Here is a 19,244-nt window from a genome sequence, read left to right on the forward strand (position 1 = left end):
CAGTCCTCCACTGAAAGCTCCGTAGTCAGTGTCTATGCTTTGAGGCCCCATGCAAGTGGTGTGGCCATCTAGTACTATGACTTGTTTGACTTTCCAGCTGGAGTCAAGAAGATGTACATTTCTGTTGCCCCCTTGGTAGAGGTTTTTCCCTCTTTCCACATCTCCTTTGCAGAGCAGAGTGCTCCCACCTGAGCTGCTTAGAGATATCTCTTTGATGATGATCCCATGCCCCTGGAGCACATCTCAGCGATCTGGGTTATAGCATATGAGCTAAGAACTAACGGGGCTGCAGGCCTGGACAGATGAGTGGACAGGCTTGGGAAGAGAAATGACTGCAGTCACTGGATGAGCACTCCCCCACGTCTAAACTGCTCTTCCTGAAGACTCCCCAGTTATCAGTGATGAAAACAGCAGCCGTCATTGACCAAGGGCTCACTCTGCACCAGGGACTATGTGGAGTGGATTCTTAACTGTTCCAATCAACCCTCCCCACTACCCTACGAGGTAGAGCCTTTTTTTTTTTTTTTCTATTGTCCCTATTTCATACAGATGGAGAAATCAAGGCTTAGAAAGACTGGGTGTGGGTTTCCTTGGTGGCTTCATGGTAAAGAACCTGCCTGCCAGTGCAGGAGACAAATTTGATCCCTGGTCTGGTAAGCAGCGAAGCCTGTGTGCCAGAACCACTGAGCTTGTACTCTAGCGCCTGGGAACCACAACTACTGAAGCCCATGTGCCCTAGAGCCCATGTTTCGCAACAAGAGAAGCCACTGCAATGAGAAGTCCATGCACCGCAATAGACAGTAGCCCCCACTCGCTGCAACTAGAGAAAAAGCCTGTGCAGCAATGAAGATCCAGCACAGCCAAAAGCAAATAAATAAAATTATATTTAAAAACAAAGAAACAGGAAAGGCTGAGTGCCTTGCCTACATCCACAGAGTTGAAGACCAGAACACAGGCATCCAGATGCCAAGGGCTCTGCTCTCTCCCTCTTGACTGGCAGGCCTTTGTTTTGGGCTCTCTGAAGGGTTCTTGAAGGCTAATTCCTCTGCTCTGGGCAGTGGGTAAGACGGCCAGCTCTTCTGATGGGTGGCAACTTGGCCTTTGGAACACTGGTGGCCTCTAACCTGGAGGCCTTGACATCAACCAAGCAGCAATAACCAGGGCACTTGAATGGACCAGATGCTTTTGTGCAGGTACATGCTGGAGAGGAGAGAGCATACACTCTAGTGGGCTTGGGGCCGAATCTCACTATTTCTACTTACTAGCATGTGATGTTGAATCCCACCCTTCTTACTTACTAGCATGTGATGCTGGGAAAGGTACTCACCCTCCCTGACTCTTGGTTTCATCATCTGCAAAATAAAGAGGATAGACAGCCCAGAACAGTGGTTACCAGGCTGAGAGGTAATGAAGCAGCGTCACTTGACACACAGTAGGCTCTTACCTACTGGAGTGCTTAATCTTGAACTTTCAGGGATGTATTTATGTAAATGGGAATTTTAAGGCACAGATTTTTTTTCATTTAACAATGCACTGTAAAGATCTCTCAAAATTACCACACATTAATGCTGTGTAATATTCCATTTTAGGGATTACATAAATTTTTAGCTAGTTTCTTAAGCCTTGTACACTGAGGTATGTTTTAATCTTTTTATTAATATCAACACTTCTGAGGAGAGCTTTCTAGTAGCTCAGTCACTGGATATAAACAATATTTTTTAAGTAAATTCCTACGTGGAGAAATTTTGCACGGCACTAATGCACAATTAGGGCTTCCCTGGTGGCTCAGTGGTAAATAATCCGTCTACCAATGCAAGAGACGTGGGTTTGATCCCTGGGTGGGGGAGATTCCCTGGTGAAGGAAATGAGAACCCTCTCCAGTATTCTTGCCTGGAAATCTCACGGCCGGAGGAGGCTGGTGGGCTACAGTCCACGGGGCCACAAAGAGTTGGACACAATCTAGGGACTGAACAACAGCGACGCACAATTATATGTCTTCTGATGGTCATTAACAAGGAGGAGTCTAATATGCCAGTGTCAGTTTCCATTGTTATCAGGGGTGTGAAACTGCTTGGTCTTCAAACCCATCTACTCCAACAAAAGGTACAGATCTATTTTTTTTAAAAAAAAGGAGTACGGTGTAGAAAAACAGGGTGATGTTGAAAGCATCTTTATGCAAACAAGAGGAGAGAAAAGGAAGTCACACCGCCGTGGAGCTGAGCGAGACTGTCTGCACCAATCCTGTACTGTTTTCCTTCACCTGCTGCCAAGCGCTGAGTGAAAACAAAAGGCGGGACAAGGGAAACGTAGGATTTCCCTCCTTTGTCTCTGGGCCCCATAAACTGCCAGATGTGAGCCAGCAGGGCCAGAGAAAGCCTGGCAGCTGCTGGGAGAAGGAAATCAGAAGCACGTGGACAGCCGTATTTTAGACAGGAAGTTAGTGGCTGCCGTGCGGTGAGAAAACACCCCTGGGGGAGGCAGGTGTCTGTGAAAGCCAGGCGACTCGCTGCCCGCGGGCCTGTGTCTGTGGGCGGGCGGAAAGCCAGAGTGAGCTCACAGCTCCTGAGTCAGGGCTAGGCACCCACATGTGACACCATCAGCTGTGGAAGGGGCGGGCGGGGCGGGTCTGCAGAAGGCAGGGATCTGAGGAACCAGGAAAACCACGGCTGACTATTCTGGGAGGTATTGATTTTTTCCCTCCGTTTCAATTATCCAGTGGACGGTGGCAGGGAGAGAAATAGCAGGCTGAGAAGAAACCGCTCAGCCTTGGAGCGGGCTGGCCTCAGGACCGGTCAGCCTCATGAGCGGAGCGCCAGCCCGCTTCTGGGGGCTCTTGCGGAGACAGCGAATGCTTGACACCAGCCTGAGACACATCTTTTCCTTTTCAAATTTGTAAAAATTGAAGCAGAGTTGCTTTATGGGCTTGCCAGATGGCACTGGTGGTGAAGAACCTGTCTGCCAGTGCAGGAGATGGAAGAGACCTGGGTTCGACCCCTGGGTCAGGAAGATTCCCCTGGAGGAGGACATGGCAACCCACTCCAGGAGTCTGGCCTGGAGAATCTCGTGGACAGAGGAGTCTGGAGGGCTACAGTCCGTGGGATCACAGAAAATCGGACACGACTGAAGTGACTTAGCACGCATGCAGAGTTGCTCTATGAAGATGTGTGAGTTTCTGCTGTACAATGAAGTGAATCAGCCACATGTCTACATATATCCGCTCCCTCCCACCCCTCAATCCCTGCCGACCCCTCTAGGTCATCACAGAGCATCAAGCTGAGCTCCCTGTGCTATAAAGCAGATTCCCACTATATATCTAGTTTACACATAATAGTGTATACATGTCAATGCTAGTCTCTCCATCTGTCCCACCCTCTTCCCCCCCACCCCATGTCCACTTGGCTCTTCTTTATTCCCGCCCTGAAAATAGGCTCACCTGTATCAGTTTTCTAGATTTCACGTATATGCATTAATATGTGATATTTTTCTCTTTCTGACTTATTTCACTCTGTATGACAGATTCCAGGTCCATCCACATCTCTGCTTATGATCCAATTTCATTTTTCTGAGTCACTTCCTTACTCTACCTATCTCAACAATGAGTAGTATTTTTAAGAGGCCTCTTGGCCACTGAAGCTGACTATCACCCCCTCTTGCCTGGCAATTGTCACAACTCAGCATTATTGAAAGAAAAGCTATGACAAACCTAGACTGCATACCAAAAAGCAGAGACACCACTTTGTCAACAAAGGTCCATATAGTCAAAACTGAGGTTTTTCCAGTAGTCATGTACAGATGTGAGAGCTGGACCACAAAGGCTGAGCGCCAAAGAATTGATGCTTTTTGCTGGAGAAGACTCAATGAGGTACCATTACACGCCAGTCAGGATGGCTGCTATCCAAAAGTCTACAAGCAATAAATGCTGGAGAGGGTGTGGAGAAAAGGGAACCCTCTTACACTGTTGGTGGAAATGCAAACTAGTACAGCCACTATGGAAAACAGTGTGGAGATTTCTTAAAAAACTGGAAATAGAACTGCCATATGACCCAGCAATCCCACTCCTGGGCATACACACCGAGGAAACCATATCTGAAAGAGACACGTGCACCCCAATGATCATTGCAGCACTGTTTATAATAGCCAGGACATGGAAGCAACCTAGATGCCCATCAGCAGATGAATGGATAAGGAAGCTGTGGTACATATACATCATGGAATATTACTCTGCCATTAAAAAGAATTCATTTGAATCAGTTCTAATGAGATGGATGAAACTGGAGCCCATTATACAGAGTGAAGTAAGCCAGAAAGATAGAGACCAATACAGTATACTGACACATATATATGGAATTTAGAAAGATGGTAACGATAACCCTACATGCAAAACAGAAAAAGAGACACAGAAGTACAGAACAGACTTTTGGACTCCATGGGAGAAGGTGAAGGTGGGATGTTTCGAAAGAACAGCATGTGTATTATCTATGGTGGGACAGATCGCCAGCCCAGGTGGGATGCATGAGACGGGTGCTCGGGCCTGGTGCACTGGGAAGACCCAGAGGAATCGGGTGGAGAGGGAGGTGGGAGGGGGGATTGGGATGGGGAATATGTGTAACTCTATGGCTGATTCATGTCAATGTGTGACAAAACCCACTGAAATGTTGTGAAGTGGTTAGCCTCCAACTAAAAAAAAAAAAAAAAAAAAAAAAAAAGAGTCCCTTGGACAGCAAGGAGATCAAACCAGTCAATTCTAAAGGAAATTAACCCTGAATATCCATTGGAAAGACTGATGTTGAAGCTCCAATACTTTGGTCACCTGATGCAAAGAGCCGACTCATTGGAAAAGACCCTGATGTTGGGGAGGACTGAGGGCAGGAGGAGAAGGGGGCGGCAGAGGATGAGATGGTTGGATGGCATCACCGACTTGATGGATATGAGTTTGATCAAGCTCTGCGAGATGGTGAAGGATAGGGAAGCCTGGTGTGCTGCAGTCCACGGGGTCACAAAGAGTCAGATATGACTGAATGACGAACAATGACAACAAGCATTACTGATGTTGAAGGGGAGTTCTCTACATGGATTGGCAAAGCATGTGTGGTAACATTACCCCACATCGGCACATGGGTCTCCTCCTCTGAGGATGAGGATCTTGTCTCCCTTCCTGTGGTGTTAGGTGTGGGCATGCACCACAGAGTTTGCCAGTCAAATGTGGGAGAGGAGACACATATCACTTCCATGTGGCAATATATATAAGTTGGTGCATGACTCCTATGCCCTTTTTTTCCTACTTGATTGTGAAGCATGTGGAATTCTCCCAAAGATGATGCCTAAGAAGCTATAATGAACAAAATATTCTTGCTGACCTGATTCGGGTATATAACACAAGCAGGAAATAAGTCTTTAGTATTCCCAAGTCACTGACATCTTGAGGGTATTTGTTGCTGCAGCATAACTCAGCCTATCCTGAGTGGTACAAATGGCTTGTGTGTGCGCACGTGTGTGCTAAGTCACTTCAGTCTTGTGCAACTCTTTGCGGCCCCATGGACTGTAGCCTGCCAGGTTCCTCTGTCCATGGGATACTCCAGACAAGAATACAGGAGTGGGTTGCCATGCCCTCCTCCAGGGGATCTTTCCCACCCAGGGATTGAACCCACGTCTCAGGCAATAAAAATTCCTAATTTTTAAGAAAAGTGGTCCCGGGCAGGCTTAGTATAACAAAGGTATTCTTTCAGGTCCAGGTAGAGGGCAAGGTGTGAAAATCTCTCTATTTCCCTTTCTATCTGGTTCTAATTAGTGTTTTGACTTTAAACATGGCTGCAGTTTCAGCCTTTTGACGAAGGCTGCTCTCAGGAGGATGCTCAGAATACAAGTGAAGAACATCAGTTTGTCTCATTTACTTAGAATGCATCGAATTGCCAATGAGTCTATAACTGTGGATAAAGAAAGATATTGAAAAGGATGGGGAAAGAATCAGCGTCCTGGGCTGTGCAAACGCCTGGCATCCCCAGAAGACTCTGTGAATACCCTGGCTAAGCTCCCTCTAGTCACTTACCTGCCCTTGGTCATTTCAGGCACCAAGAAAAAAATACTGGGAAGGAGCAGGGGGAGCCACTCCCAGGTCACCATGGGGCCAGCGCACAGTGGGTCTGCCCTTGCACAGGTGTCTGCAGGCTCATTATTGTTTCTGTCTAGTTGCTCGGTATTGCCTGACTCTCTTGTGATGCCACGTACTGTAGCCTGCCAGGCTCCTCTGTCCATAGGACTTCCCAGGCAAGAATACTGCAATGGGTTGCCATTTCCTTCTCCAGGGGCTCTTCCCAACTTGGCGGTCAAACCCACGTCTCCTGCATTGGCAGGCAGATTCTTCACCACTGAGCCACAGGGGAACAGGCTTGTTAGGATTCCTGACGTAAACAGTTCATTGCTCTGACTCTTCTACTCTTGGAATCCAAGGCTGGGAGGGCTTTGTGGTTTCACTGGATGAGTTGAACAAGCTTTCAGCAGCTGCTTTCCCCTCTGCTGAAGGTCACATAAACATATGGGCTTTGCTGAGATTTCTCTCCAGTTCCAAGGATTGCTACCATTGTAGGTTCAAAAAAAGGACTTCACAGTAACAAGTTTAAACCAGTTGAAAACTAACTAACTAACCAAGCCACCCATGGGGATACCAAGACCATGAGAAGAACAGATCAAAGCAAACTGGGAATATTTACTTAGTCTGGGGCCACACTGATGCGTAAGCAATACTATGATTCTCTGAGCAGTTTTTCTTTTTTTTCCCTTCAGTCCATTTACCTATTTTTCTAACCTACTTTGCAAAACTTTTGCTATGGGACTCAAGAATTCCAAGAGTATCATTACATTACAGACCTAATTAGAAACTGGAGGCAGGGAGGAGATGAGGGTGGAGGGCAGCACGGACCGTTCCGAACCCCAGCTGCTGGGCTAATTAGTCCAACACGAAGGAATCTGGCGGCAGCGGACAGAGTTGGAGGGGTCTCTGCTCGTCAACATTTTTATGAAGCCAGTAGATGAATCTGCCTTTTGGCAGCTGCAGACGCTGTCAACTGTGGCAAGGCAGGCTTTGGGGGGCCTGAGGCCGTGTTGGCCGAGCCAGGTCATCTCAGCAAAGCCTCTGTTCAGAGAAGGGGGCAGCCTTCTAGTTAAACGCCTGGAGATGTTTCAGGGAAGCGAGCTGCTCAGCTGGGGTCAGACTGGCCTGAGCTTTGACTCCGAGTAGCTAAGGACGTGAGTTCACGCTCTGTTCCTCACCTAATTATTCTGTGTGTTCACTAACCCCCAGGCACTGTGTCAACTGGTCTGTGCGATTAACTCATGTCACCCACACACAGACCCAGGAGGACAAACATCCCCAGGATCACACAGACCGTAAGGGGTCCAGCTGGGATCTGAGTGGCGGTCTGGTTCCAGCTCAGAACTCATAATCGTTGCAGGAGGAGGTGGCCACCTCCTCTGTTAATGCAGTGGTCTCCAACCTTTTTGGTACCAGGCATTGGTTTCAGGTAAGATGGTTTTTTCATGGATCTGGGGGATGTGAGTGATGGGGAACAGCTGCAAATACAGATGAAGCTTACCTCCTGCTGGGTGGCCTGGTATTGACAGGACCGCTACTGATCCATGGCCCAGGGGTCGGGGTGTTAATGGGCTGACAGTAGGACCCACCCTCTCATGGGAATGCTCTGTAGTTCCAATGCGGCGCTCGATGTATGGCTTCAAATGTTCCTGAGATCATGGCTGCCACTGTCTGTGAAGCCTCCACTGTGAAGAGTGGTCGGGGTTTTCTACGCATACACCTCTTGGATTGGGCACATCCTGTCCTCTCTCTAGGCGTCAGTTTCCTTGTCTATAAAAGGCCAGACTTGGAAAAGAATTATGTCTGAGGTTCTTTCTGGCTCAGGGATGCTTGTATCTCATTCTGCTACCAAGTCCTTCTTTCTCTGTGTCTTACTCTTCACTCATCTCAGTTCTACAAACATATTCTGGAAAGGAACTTCTGCAGGCACCATCATTCCCTCCCCACTAGCCTGGGGAAGGAGGTGTCCATCTTTAAGGAGAAGGGGCAAACGAGCCACACACACTCCCATGCAGACGACAGGGAGCAGCAACAGCAGAATCCCTTTGTCTGAGTACCCCCAGGGGAGGTATTCAGGGTGTACCTCGGCTCCACAGCTGGTCTGTCCCAACAACCACTTGGCTCCCCTGCACCCCCCAACTTCATCAACACACAGATTCCACCTGGGCTCCCTCATGTCTCTCTCTTTTTCTGTAAGGTCACAATTGTGGCTTTTCCAGTAGTCATGTACAGATGTGAGAGTTGGACCATAAGAAGGCCAAGTGCTGAAGAATCGATGATTTCTAACTGCAGTGCTGGAGAAAACTTGAGAGTCCCTTGGACAGCAAAGAGATCAAACCAGTCAGTCCAAACAGAAATCAACCCTAAATATTCACTGGAGGGACTGATACTGAAGTTGAAGCTCCAGTACTTTGGCCACCTGATGTGACGAGTTGACTCATTGGAAAAGACCAATGCTGGGAAAGATTGAGGGCAAGAGGAGAAGGGGGTAACAGAAGATGAGAGGGTAGGATGGCAGTCTGAGCAAACTCCGGGAGACGGTGAAGGACAGGGAAGCCTGGCATGCTGCAGTCCATGTGGTCACAAAGAGTCAGACAAGCCTGAGTGACTGAACATCAACAATTCGTCAGCCGCTGCCAGACTGCGTGGTGGAAGCCACAGTCTCTTTTCCAGCTGCCCCAGAACAAGGGCCTTCCAGGGACCTGCCTTGCGCACCTCACACGATTCCCAGGCTACCTCTTTTCCCATTCTCTTGCCCAGCTCTCTGCTGGAATTTCAGAAACATATGGCTGTGTGTGTGGCCTGTGCATTCATGAAGGGTGCACAGCCCTGAAGAGGTGCTCTGTCTTAGCTGGTGAGGAAGACAGGGAAAGCTCATCCCGAGAGAACTGAAAACCTGGTCCTTGAAATACAGCACCGATCCACTCATAGAAAGAATGACAAGTTTCAGGCACAAGATGGGAAAAACTAAAATCTGGGGGGCTTCCCAGGTGGTGCTAGTGGTAAAGAACCCACTGCCAATGCAGGAGACACAAGAGATGCGAGTTTGATCCCTAGATAGAGAGGATCCTCTGGAGAAGGGCATGGCAACCTCCTCCAGTATTGCCTGGAGAATCCCACGGACAGAGGAGCCTGGCGGGCTACAGTCCATGAGGTCGCAGAGTCGGACATGAATGAAGAGACTTAACACATTGCAAACTGTGGAATTCTGAGTGGCTCCTGAACAGAATAAATTATATTCCTGTGTCCTCTGCTGGTAAAGATCGGCACTAGCCTTCCTGGGGCCTGCAGAAAGGAGGCAGACAAAGAGGGTGACTCACACGCATCCTTCTGTCCATAGAGTCTCATCAGATCAGAAGTCCGCTGTCACTTATGAGGGGGGAGGCGGCCATCAGCAGGACGCCCAGACGGAATGGAAATGTGCCCATCCGTCTCAGGCACCAGAGGCTTCAAACTGCCAGTGGGCAGAGGACCACGGATGCCACTGCCTCACCCGGGCCTGAAGGGTGAGGACAGGTGTGGTGCAGAATGGGCGGGGACGACACCCCAGCCTGAGCAAAGGATGGCACCCAGCAGACGGCCAGTGGACAGGCTGTGCCCTCTCCAGCCACCCGAGGGCCTCTTGGTCACTCCAGGCTCAGAGGAAAAGATGTTATTTCATTCCCAAGAGGAATCTTAGCGAGGGGGCGGGTCTTAAACTGGAAATACCCACCCACTTGCTCACGGATCTGGGTTTTCTATAGATACACCTCTCAGACTGGGTACACCCCTTCCCAGGGGTGTGAGTAAAAGGATTCATCTGCCACAGCAGGAGTCTTGGGAGACTCGGGTTCGATCCCTTGGTCGGGAAGATCCCTTGGAGGAGGGCATGGCAACCTACTCCAGTATTCTTGCCTGGAGAATCCCACGGACAGAGGAGCCTGGCAGGTTACAGTCCATAGGGTCACAAACAGTTGGACATGATTGAAGTGACTTAGTATGCAAACCCTTCCCCTCTCTAGGAGTCAGTTTCCTTGTCTATAAAATGCAAGAGTTGGAAGAGTGATGTCTGAGGTTCTTTCTGGCTCAGGGATGCTGGTATTCCACAAGCCTGGATCCAAGGGGGCCCTGCTGATACGCTGAAGGCAAAACTGCCTGCTGGATACCTGCCTTCTCGCCCCAGGAAGCCTTCCCCATGCCCTGGGAGGTTCCCTCTTCCTTCTCTTCCTTCAAGACTCCTGTCCTGTTCTGCCTTTGCTGCAGGGTGGAAGTGGGCTTTTTGTCCATGGAGGCAAGATGGCAGCTGACTCTCACCTGTGTGGTTTCTCTGACCAGGTCACCCCCTCATCCCCTTCACTAGGAATAGGATCAAAGGGCCAACCCAAAGCTAAAAAACTGCAGTGTTCAATCACCTCCTGAACAGACCCAGTGCTCTAAAATAATAAATAATAAGGCCGCATTTTATTTTTTTTCCCCTCTGTTTGGAAATTTGTAACATCATTAGCTACAAGTAAATATATCAGTGGAATTAATGGAGTGAATCACAAAGTGACTTGATTGGATTTAAAACCACATAATGTCTTTGGGGTGAATTAGTAAATTTAGCACTGTCGAGAGATGATGAATGGAGAACCGGGGGACTGAGAGTTCTTATTGATCCTGGGAACAGATCAGGCTGAGAAGAAGGGGAATGGCTTCCCACGCTGGTTTCAGAGAGAAAGGAAACATGGCTTCTCAGCTCGTTAAGTTGCATGGGAACACAGCGCCCTTTTGCAGGCATGTGGTTGAGTTGTGACCACACATGCTGGGTTCCCAGGTGGCGCTAGTGGTAAAGAATCTGACTGCCAGTGCAAGAGCCAAAGGAGACATAGGGGGTTTGATCCCAGGATTGGGAAGATCCCCTGGAGAGGGAAATGGAAACCTGGCTCCAGTGTTCTTGCCTAGAGAATCCCATGGACAGAGGAGCCTGGCGGGCTCTAGTCCATAGGATCACAGAGAATCAGACACGGCTGGAGCGACTAAGCAACAGTTTGGTGGGCAGTGCTTAAGAGGGCCTCCAATGATCCCCACCTCTGGAATTCATGTCCTTGTGGAAGGATTCCTTCTCCCCAGTGTAGAAAGAAACAAGTGGCTTGCTTCTAACACACAAAATGCAGCAGAAGCAATGAGGTGTCACTCCTGAGGCTAGGTTATCAAAAGACTGCGGCTTTGCCTCCAGTGCGCTCACCCTGTCCTGGGCGGTCTGCTCCCCAGGGGCTATGCTGAGATCAGCATTGCAGAGAGGCCCATGGGAGCCAGCCTCAGAGTCGACCTGCCCAGGGCTGCCAACAGCCACTGGGGCTGCTTGGAAGCAGAGCCCCTCCAGATACGCTTTCACATGATTTGAGACCAGCTAAACTCCTTGACTGCAGCCTCATGAGGGACCCCGAGCTAGAACCAGCCAGGTTGAGGGCGGGAGGAGAAGGGGGCAACAGAGGATGAGATGGTTGGATGGCATCACCGACTCAATGGTCATGAGTTTGAGCGAAGTCCAGGAGATGGTGAAGTACAGTGAAGCCTGGCGTGCTGCAGTCCGTGGGCTCGCAAAGAGTTGGACACAACTCAGTGACTGAGCAAAGCTGCTCCTGGGCTCCAGAACCAGAGAAATAAACCGAGATAATAACTATTGCTTAAAGTCACTAAGTTTGGGGTGATCTGCCAGAAAGCAACAGATTAATACACCAGGCAGCTTGCTGGGGCCACTGAAATGCGAGTAGAAACAATGCATGTCATTTCTGAGGCAGAGCTGGCTTCCTGCCTTGGCAACTGGGCAGGCAGCAGTCGGATAAAACTTCTGTGAGCCTGGGTCTTGGAGGGACTACCAGGGGAAAGTCCCATCCCCTACTCACCCCAAATACCACTAACCTGCGCTGGATATTCAGTACAGCTGAGAAATAGACTTTGGTTGCATAAAATCACCTTGATTTGGGAATTTCCTGTTACTACTGCATAACCTGGGGCTTCCCTGGTGGTTCAGAATCTATCTGCGATGTGGGAGACCTGGGTTTGATCCCTGGGTCAGGAAGATTCCCTTGGAGAAGGAAATAGCAACTCACTCCTGTATCCTTGCCTGGGAAATCCCATGGACAGAGGAGCCTGGGGGGGTTACAGTTCATGAGGTTGCAAAACAGTCAGATACAATTTAGCGACTATGCAACAACAACCACATAGCCTAGTCCATATAGACTAGCATGCTAGTCAGTCCAGGGCCACAGACTGGAAATGGTCAGGAGCCTGACAGCAAATGGGGCCGCATAACAGGGAGTGAGTGGCTGGCAATTCAACGAAGCTCCATCTGTATACACAGTCGTTCCTCATCGCTCACATTGCCATCTGAACTCTACCTCCTGTCAGATCAGTGGCGGCACAGATTCTCATTGGAGCAAGAACCCTACTGTGAATTGCACACGAAAGGGATGGATGTTTGCGCTCCTTATCAGAATTGTCCTGAAACCATCCATCCCCACCTACTGCTGGTCCACGGAAAAAAAGTCTTTCACAAAACCAGTCCCTGGTGTCAAAAAGTTTGGCAACTGCTGTACCAAGGCATCAGGGTGCCCAGAGGAGGCTGAAACACACACTTAATCTTCCCATTAAGAACACAGACCATAGGTTTGAAGTACGGTATGTTTCCTTTAGGGCTTCCCAGGTGGTGCTAGTGGTAAAGAACCTGCCTGCCAATGCAGGAGTTGCAAGAGACACGGGTTCGATCCCTGGGTCAGGAAGATCCCCTGGAGGAGGTCATGGCAACCCACTGCAGTATTCTTACCTGGAGAATCCCATGGATAGAGGAGCCTGGCAGGCTACAGTCCATGGGGTTGCAGAGTCGAACACAACTGAAGCGACTTGGCCCATAGCACATGCTTTCTTTAAAGCCCACCATAACAGTGTCTTACAGAAATAAGTTTCAAAGCCGGGCTCCTTGACCCTATGTGTACACCTGCACTTAGGAGCTCCAGCTTTTAGTTTAAGAAACAGGGTCCTCTTATGGGCTCATGGACCAATATTCAGTGAATATGTGTGTTTGCTGGGTATTTCCATATTTGTCCCCTCACTTACCTTACAACAGTCCTGAAGGCAGATATAAGTTCTGTTACTCTGAATTTACAGATGAGGAAAATTCAGATTTGAAGAGTGAAATCAACCCCAGGTGGTTATTAAGCCTCTAGGCAGACATGAGCAGAACACAGGCTTGAGTCCAGGCCTTCTGAACCTACACTCACCATTTTCCCTCTAATCTCAAGGGGGTCACCAGCTAGAGAGGTGGTTGCATTAAAGTTGCTTCTTAGTAGGAAGGTTTTAGAACTCAGAGGGCTGGGGCTCCTTTGTGATGGGGAAAGGGCTTGTGGGTAGGGCTTAGAAATTGAGATAAATTCCTTACTTGTGTCAATGAAGACTGCATCCACATAGATTTTGGTACAGAAAGAGCCCAGGATAAATCCACAGGCTGGTCCAAACACCAGCATCGTGAACAGGATTCCTGAAAGAAGAAGATGAAACCAAGATTAGATTAAAAGCAGAAGGCATTCAATGAGCAAAACTGTCAAAGCATGAGAAAACTGTTTTACATTGATCAGATGAGAGGTTTGATTAGACAAATGCTATCAGAGGAATTAGTCTAAATATCCTAGAGGGGAAAGCTACTATTCTAATTTTTGGAAACCCTATTGAAGCACTATCACACAGGAATTCTATAGTTTCTGTAGGTTGCTCTGAAATATTTCTAGGCCCCTAGTACACTTACTTTTGAGGACTCTACTCCATGTCACATCGGACCCATAAAATACATCCATGTTTATCATGAAATTTTTTTTTTCAGCCATAAACATTTTGGGAAGGATTTTTATCAGTTTGCTTTCACATTGATTTGGCTTTATGTAGTTCATTTAATATACAGTTGGCAAAGGCTTCTCAGCCCTCACTGTGCACACAGGAATTCTTATGAAGTGAGAAAAGCTGAAGCCACAAATTATTCTCCAATGTAATGAAATGTTTATGGGCATTAAATTTAGCAAATAACAAAGCTGACATAATGGACTGCTTTGAGCACATTTAATTAGACATTTTATTAATTTCAGTTTTGCAGGCCCTCCCCACTCGTATTTTTGGAATTGCTCTCTGTTGTTGATCTAACAGCCATTCAGGACTCAAACTCTTTCTTATGACTTGAGAAGATGGTACCAGGAACGTGCCTAAGCACTGGGTTCCCCAAAACACTCTTTCTGATTTTTCTATAACAGCATGTGGGAAAACCCTAACAAATTTTCTGGCCCACCCAATATGTATCTAATAGATGCAGTATCTGGAATTTTGCACAGAACTTTTGGTTCATTCTGGCAAAAGCAATGAGCCCAAACCAAAAAGCCGCAGGCTGTTCTCTACTTAACTAAATTTCAACTTGAGCACTGACAGTTCACAAGGCCCTAGGAGTAAAAATAACAGTAAAGAAGTGCCTTTTTCTTAGGAAGCTGGTTACCTGTGGGGACAATCAGTACATGGTCAATTCAACCCAAGCAGACAGCCTGGAGGGTGGATGCTAACAGGTCTATGTGGGCACATGAAAAACAGGGTAGGAAATGGATTCAACCGGAGGGAATCTGAGCTCAGTGGAGGGTTTCTGGTCTGCTCACAGAGTAGACTAACTCAGTCTGAAATCTCCAGAGATGGATCAGCTCAAATACCCATCCACTCAATCAATACTTCTTGAGTTCCTTCTTTGCACCAACCAGCCTTCTTAGGGATGGAGACTCAGTGTTGAAACAAGCAATCAAAAATCCAAGCCTTCCTGGAGCTCACTGACTTGGATGGAGAAGAAAACAAAACTTAAGAAAACTAAGGAAATATTACCCAGCCATGAAAAGGAATGGACTGGTGCCTTTTGCAGAGATGTGGATGGACCTGGAGTCTGTCATACAGAGTGAAGTAAGTCAGAAAGAAAAAAAACAAATACTATACGTTAATGCATATATGTGGAATCTAAAAAATGCTACCAGCTATCTTATTCACAAAGCAGAAATGGAGACACAGACATAGAGAACAGACAGAACAAACATGTGGATACCAAGGGGGAAGGCAGGGTGGGATGAATTCAGAGACTGGGACTGACACGTATGAAACACCATTGATGGAGAAGGAAATGGCAACCCACTCCAGTGTTCTTGCCTGGAGGATCCCATGGGCAGAGGAGCCTGGGGGTTACAGTCCGTGGGGTCACAAAGAGTGGACATGACTGAAGTGACTCAGCACAGCAGGCTAATTGATGCGATGTATAAAATGAGTAACCAATGAGAACCTGCCATGCAGTACAGTGGACTCTGATCCGGGCTCCGTGGTGACCTAAACGGGGAGGAAATCTAAACTGGCGATGTGTGTGTACATGTGACAGATTCGCTTTTCGGTAAAGCAGAAACTAATCAACATTGTAAAGCAACTATACTCAGAGAGAAAAGAAACTATAGACAGGAGTTGGACTGATTTCTACATACTTGGCAAAGGAAGCCCAGTCTTTTTCACTTTCAGACCAGAACCCCGAATCCCAAAGCAAGTACTTAAAGATGACTTATAAAGAATGCTGTTTGATGAAGGAAGGGATGAAAGAGGATGGTTTCCATCACAGGAATGGAATCCTATGAATTCCACTGAGGAATGAATCCACCCTCGGTGAAATCCTGCTCCTAGATTTAGAGCACTCTAGAAGTTCAAGTGTCTCAAGATAGCCACTCCTGTACCCAGCTGGTGACCCTGGTCTCCCAGTTATTTCTGTTTATAGGAATCTGGAGAGCAGCAAAATCTGCTTTATTACAACACTGGCTCTGCTTTGTCACAACTTAGGTTGAAAAAACTGAACAGAGAAAATTGAGAGAGGTGAGGGTGTTTTTGGAAGGGTCTAGAATGTAGGGAATCTTTCAAAGATGGGCTAGAATTAGCAGGATTGTCCTTAGCTGGTCCGAGTTACGGAGAAGAGCGATCTTGGCTCTACTTGGTCGATGGAGGAAAGGGAAGCAGGAAGAGATGCTGAGAAAGATACAGGGTCAAGGGTGTGGACAGGGGGTGTCCAAGGTAAGAGCAGCACCCAGGGGAGACTGAAGGACTTGCTGCTTCAGGGCAAAATCCCGAAGCCAGTTATGTCCTTCTGAGCAGGACACAGACGAAGGCAGAGGGGAGTCACTGGCCAGCAAGTAAACCAACTACTCAGGCTGTTCCCAAAGAAAGGGACTAGAAAACAGGGACATGATTCTCTTGCCCAGAACTACCCCTCTGACTCCCCTTCTATGCTCCTGGCATTTGCTCTGATCTCCAGCACCACTCCCCCGCCCCCTCCTCACATGATAACACGCTTCTTTTCATGCAAATTAAATACCTCCCACAATCAATGTAACAATCACTGCTCCATCCCCCACAGAGTGAACAGTAAAAATTATAATCTTGAATAGGTCAAAGGACCCAGCATTATGTGTCAATGGAAAGAAACAGCCAATGAGCTTCAGAGCTGGTGTTGAGAGTGTATTACCCTCCCCCACGTGGGGGCAGCGGAGCGCATGGACAGACCAGCCTCACGGGAAGCTGGAGACTCCAGGCCCTGGGTGTCCTGTCCTTCTCAATTTACGACACAAAAGGAGGGCATCCCTCAAGCTCAGGGGCCCACAGGAGCCCTGTGGGGCCCAGACAGGCCAGCCAGCCATTCTGGCAGCTCCGACAGGCAGAGGCCACTGCCGCGGAGCCACGTGCCAAGGTGACTACTCCATCCGGTTCCTCTAGGACAGGGCTCGGGTCTCTGAAATGCTGGACTGCGGCTCTCCATTTTAACAGGACAGAGCTCTCTCCCAAAGAAACCCCATAGCGTGGCTTCCCTGGTGGCTCGGGGGTAAAGAATCTGTCTGCCAATGCAGGAGACACGGGTTCCATCCCTGACTCTGGAAGATCCTGCACGTCGTGGAGCAACTAAGCCCATGTGCCACAACTATTGTGCTCTAGAGCCTGAGAATAGCAACTATTGAGCCCAGGTGCCAACTACTGAAGCCCGCACGCCTTAGCGACCATGCTCTGCACCAGGAGAAGCCAAGGCCCTGAGAAGCCCATGCGCCGCAACTGGAGAGCAGCCAGCCCCCACCTGCCACCACCAGAGAAAGGTCTGTGTAGCAACAAAGCACAGTCAAAAAATGAAAATAAATAAATTATGAAAAAAAGAAAAGCCACAGAATCTCATTCCAAAAACAAGAAAGGAAAAAAAAAAGATGTGTGACATGAATTTTTGTGCAACGGGCACTACCTCCTTGTTTGAAATCTCTGGGGACATTTTTAATTTACCTTTTGTATTTTAAACCTTTTATTTCGAATTGGGGTACAGCCGATGAACAAATGATGTTGTGATAGTTGCAGCTGAACAGTGAAGGGACTCAGCCGTACACATACAGCTATCCATGGTCTCTGGGTGCATTATTTTTTTTAAAAGCAGCTTTTCCTCAGAGATACGCCAAGTGAACCTCTAGCGGCAACAGGTTCCAGAATGTTCTCCAAGGGATGATCCGGTAGTGGGAATGGCTTCAAGCGTCAGAAAGCACCCTTTCTGCTGCAGAAATATCTCAGGGTAACAGCTCAGATGCAGCATCGGGGAGCACAGTCCTGAGTCTGCAGAGGGTGGTGCTCCCCTGAGAGCCCACAGGCTGGCTGTGATCTTACAGAAAGGCACTTGGAACGCGCTTCCTTGCTCTCTTGTCGATTCATCCCACCAGGCTGTGATTTTGTTCTTGTGTATCAACCACTCCCCACCCCCCAAAAAACACAACTGTTCTGCCTAAACAGACAAGAAACAGATGGTCCAGCACTAAAATGCGTCCAGCATCCCTGCGTTGAATGGTGAGGACCTCCGGGTCCCGGGTCGCTGTAGGGAGGTGAGGGGTGGGGGGTGTGTAGGTTACTCAGCGGCGCGGTGCTGCCCCCTACTGTCTGCCAGGCTGTATGCACGGGAGGGGAGCCCGAGAGGCAGGGATCAGAGAAAGGAGAGTGGCCCCCCCTGTGCTGCCATCCTGAGCCCGCGGCTTTACAAGCTTAATCTCCTGTAATCCATTCAGTGACCCCAGGGGGGAGTCTCCTGGGCCCATTTCACAGCAGAAGGAACGGTTCAGCATCTCCCTTCCCAACAACGGAGCCAGGAGGCAGCACAGCGGGCCCCGCAATCGGGTTTCCCTCATCCCGTCAGAAAGCTCAGGAGACAGCAGGGGCCACCACGTCCTAGCTCTGGGCGCCCTGGGAAAGGTCTGTTTCACTTCCTGGTGCCTCAGCTTTCCCATCTGTAAAATGGGAATGATACCAGGCCTGTTCCGCAGGGAGGACTTAACGACCTTAATCAGAGTCTGGCACCTAGAAAGAGCCATGGAAGTGTTAAATGGAGGTCCCCCATGTCTCTTCCTCTATAACGCAGGCCACCACACCTGGGTTCCTGGTCCTCCCCTCTCCTCCCATGCCTCATTTCCTAAAGCTAGCAGCAGGCAAGAGGGGCTGGAGCTGGGGGCAGGCCAGGTCCCAGGGAGGGCAGTGGGAGGCAGCCGTGATCCCAAGTCTCACGAGGGTCCAGAGAGATTGGCCGTCCAGAGTCCACAGTCCATCCCATGCTCTGACTGCCCATCCGCCAAGCGCATCCTGACGTTAACCCGGCTTCCCAGGGACATGATGCCTGAGCGAAGGGAGAGGGGATGGGATGACCCCATGGTGACCGCACTCTGGCATCCTGCTCTGAACACAGGCCTTCTGCAAATGAGGGTAGTGTACATCTGCAGTCCCCAAACTGTGGGCCGAGGCACCCCAGGATACGACTGTGAACTCTCAGGGGCGCAGCAAAATGTTTTAAGTTTTCGAGGGAAACCCAGTGATGTCTGACATTTGTCAGATGCTGCTTGTACAACTACTCACCACTACCCGCTCAAGGTAGCTGATGGTTTCAGCACTGCATTGAGCTACATTCCTTTCAACTACATCCTGTCTCTGAACTCAGTAGCTGCTCTGATAAATAGCAAACATGGTGTGGAAATCAATGCACAACACGGGAAATGAGGGTGGTGGGGTCCCACCTGACTCCAAGGCTTAAGAAGCTGTGTGGTTCCCAGCAGGGACACACGCCTGTTAGTGAGTAATCATGCTT

The 19,244-nt window shown here is 48.8% G+C and overlaps 1 protein-coding gene across 2 annotated transcripts in view; it reads right to left on the minus strand.

The window, feature by feature from the left end:
* Positions 1 to 19,244, minus strand: part of SLCO3A1 (solute carrier organic anion transporter family member 3A1) — a 366,445-nt gene that overhangs the window by 72,124 nt on the left and 275,077 nt on the right. For both annotated transcript variants that reach the window (XM_065906257.1, XM_065906256.1), the window contains exon 3: positions 13,488 to 13,586. In XM_065906257.1, coding sequence (XP_065762329.1) covers positions 13,488 to 13,586 — 99 coding nt within the window. The remainder of the gene's footprint in view (positions 1 to 13,487; positions 13,587 to 19,244) is intronic.

This window comes from Muntiacus reevesi, chromosome 15 (assembly GCF_963930625.1).
Source record: "Muntiacus reevesi chromosome 15, mMunRee1.1, whole genome shotgun sequence".
NCBI lineage: Eukaryota > Metazoa > Chordata > Mammalia > Artiodactyla > Cervidae > Muntiacus > Muntiacus reevesi.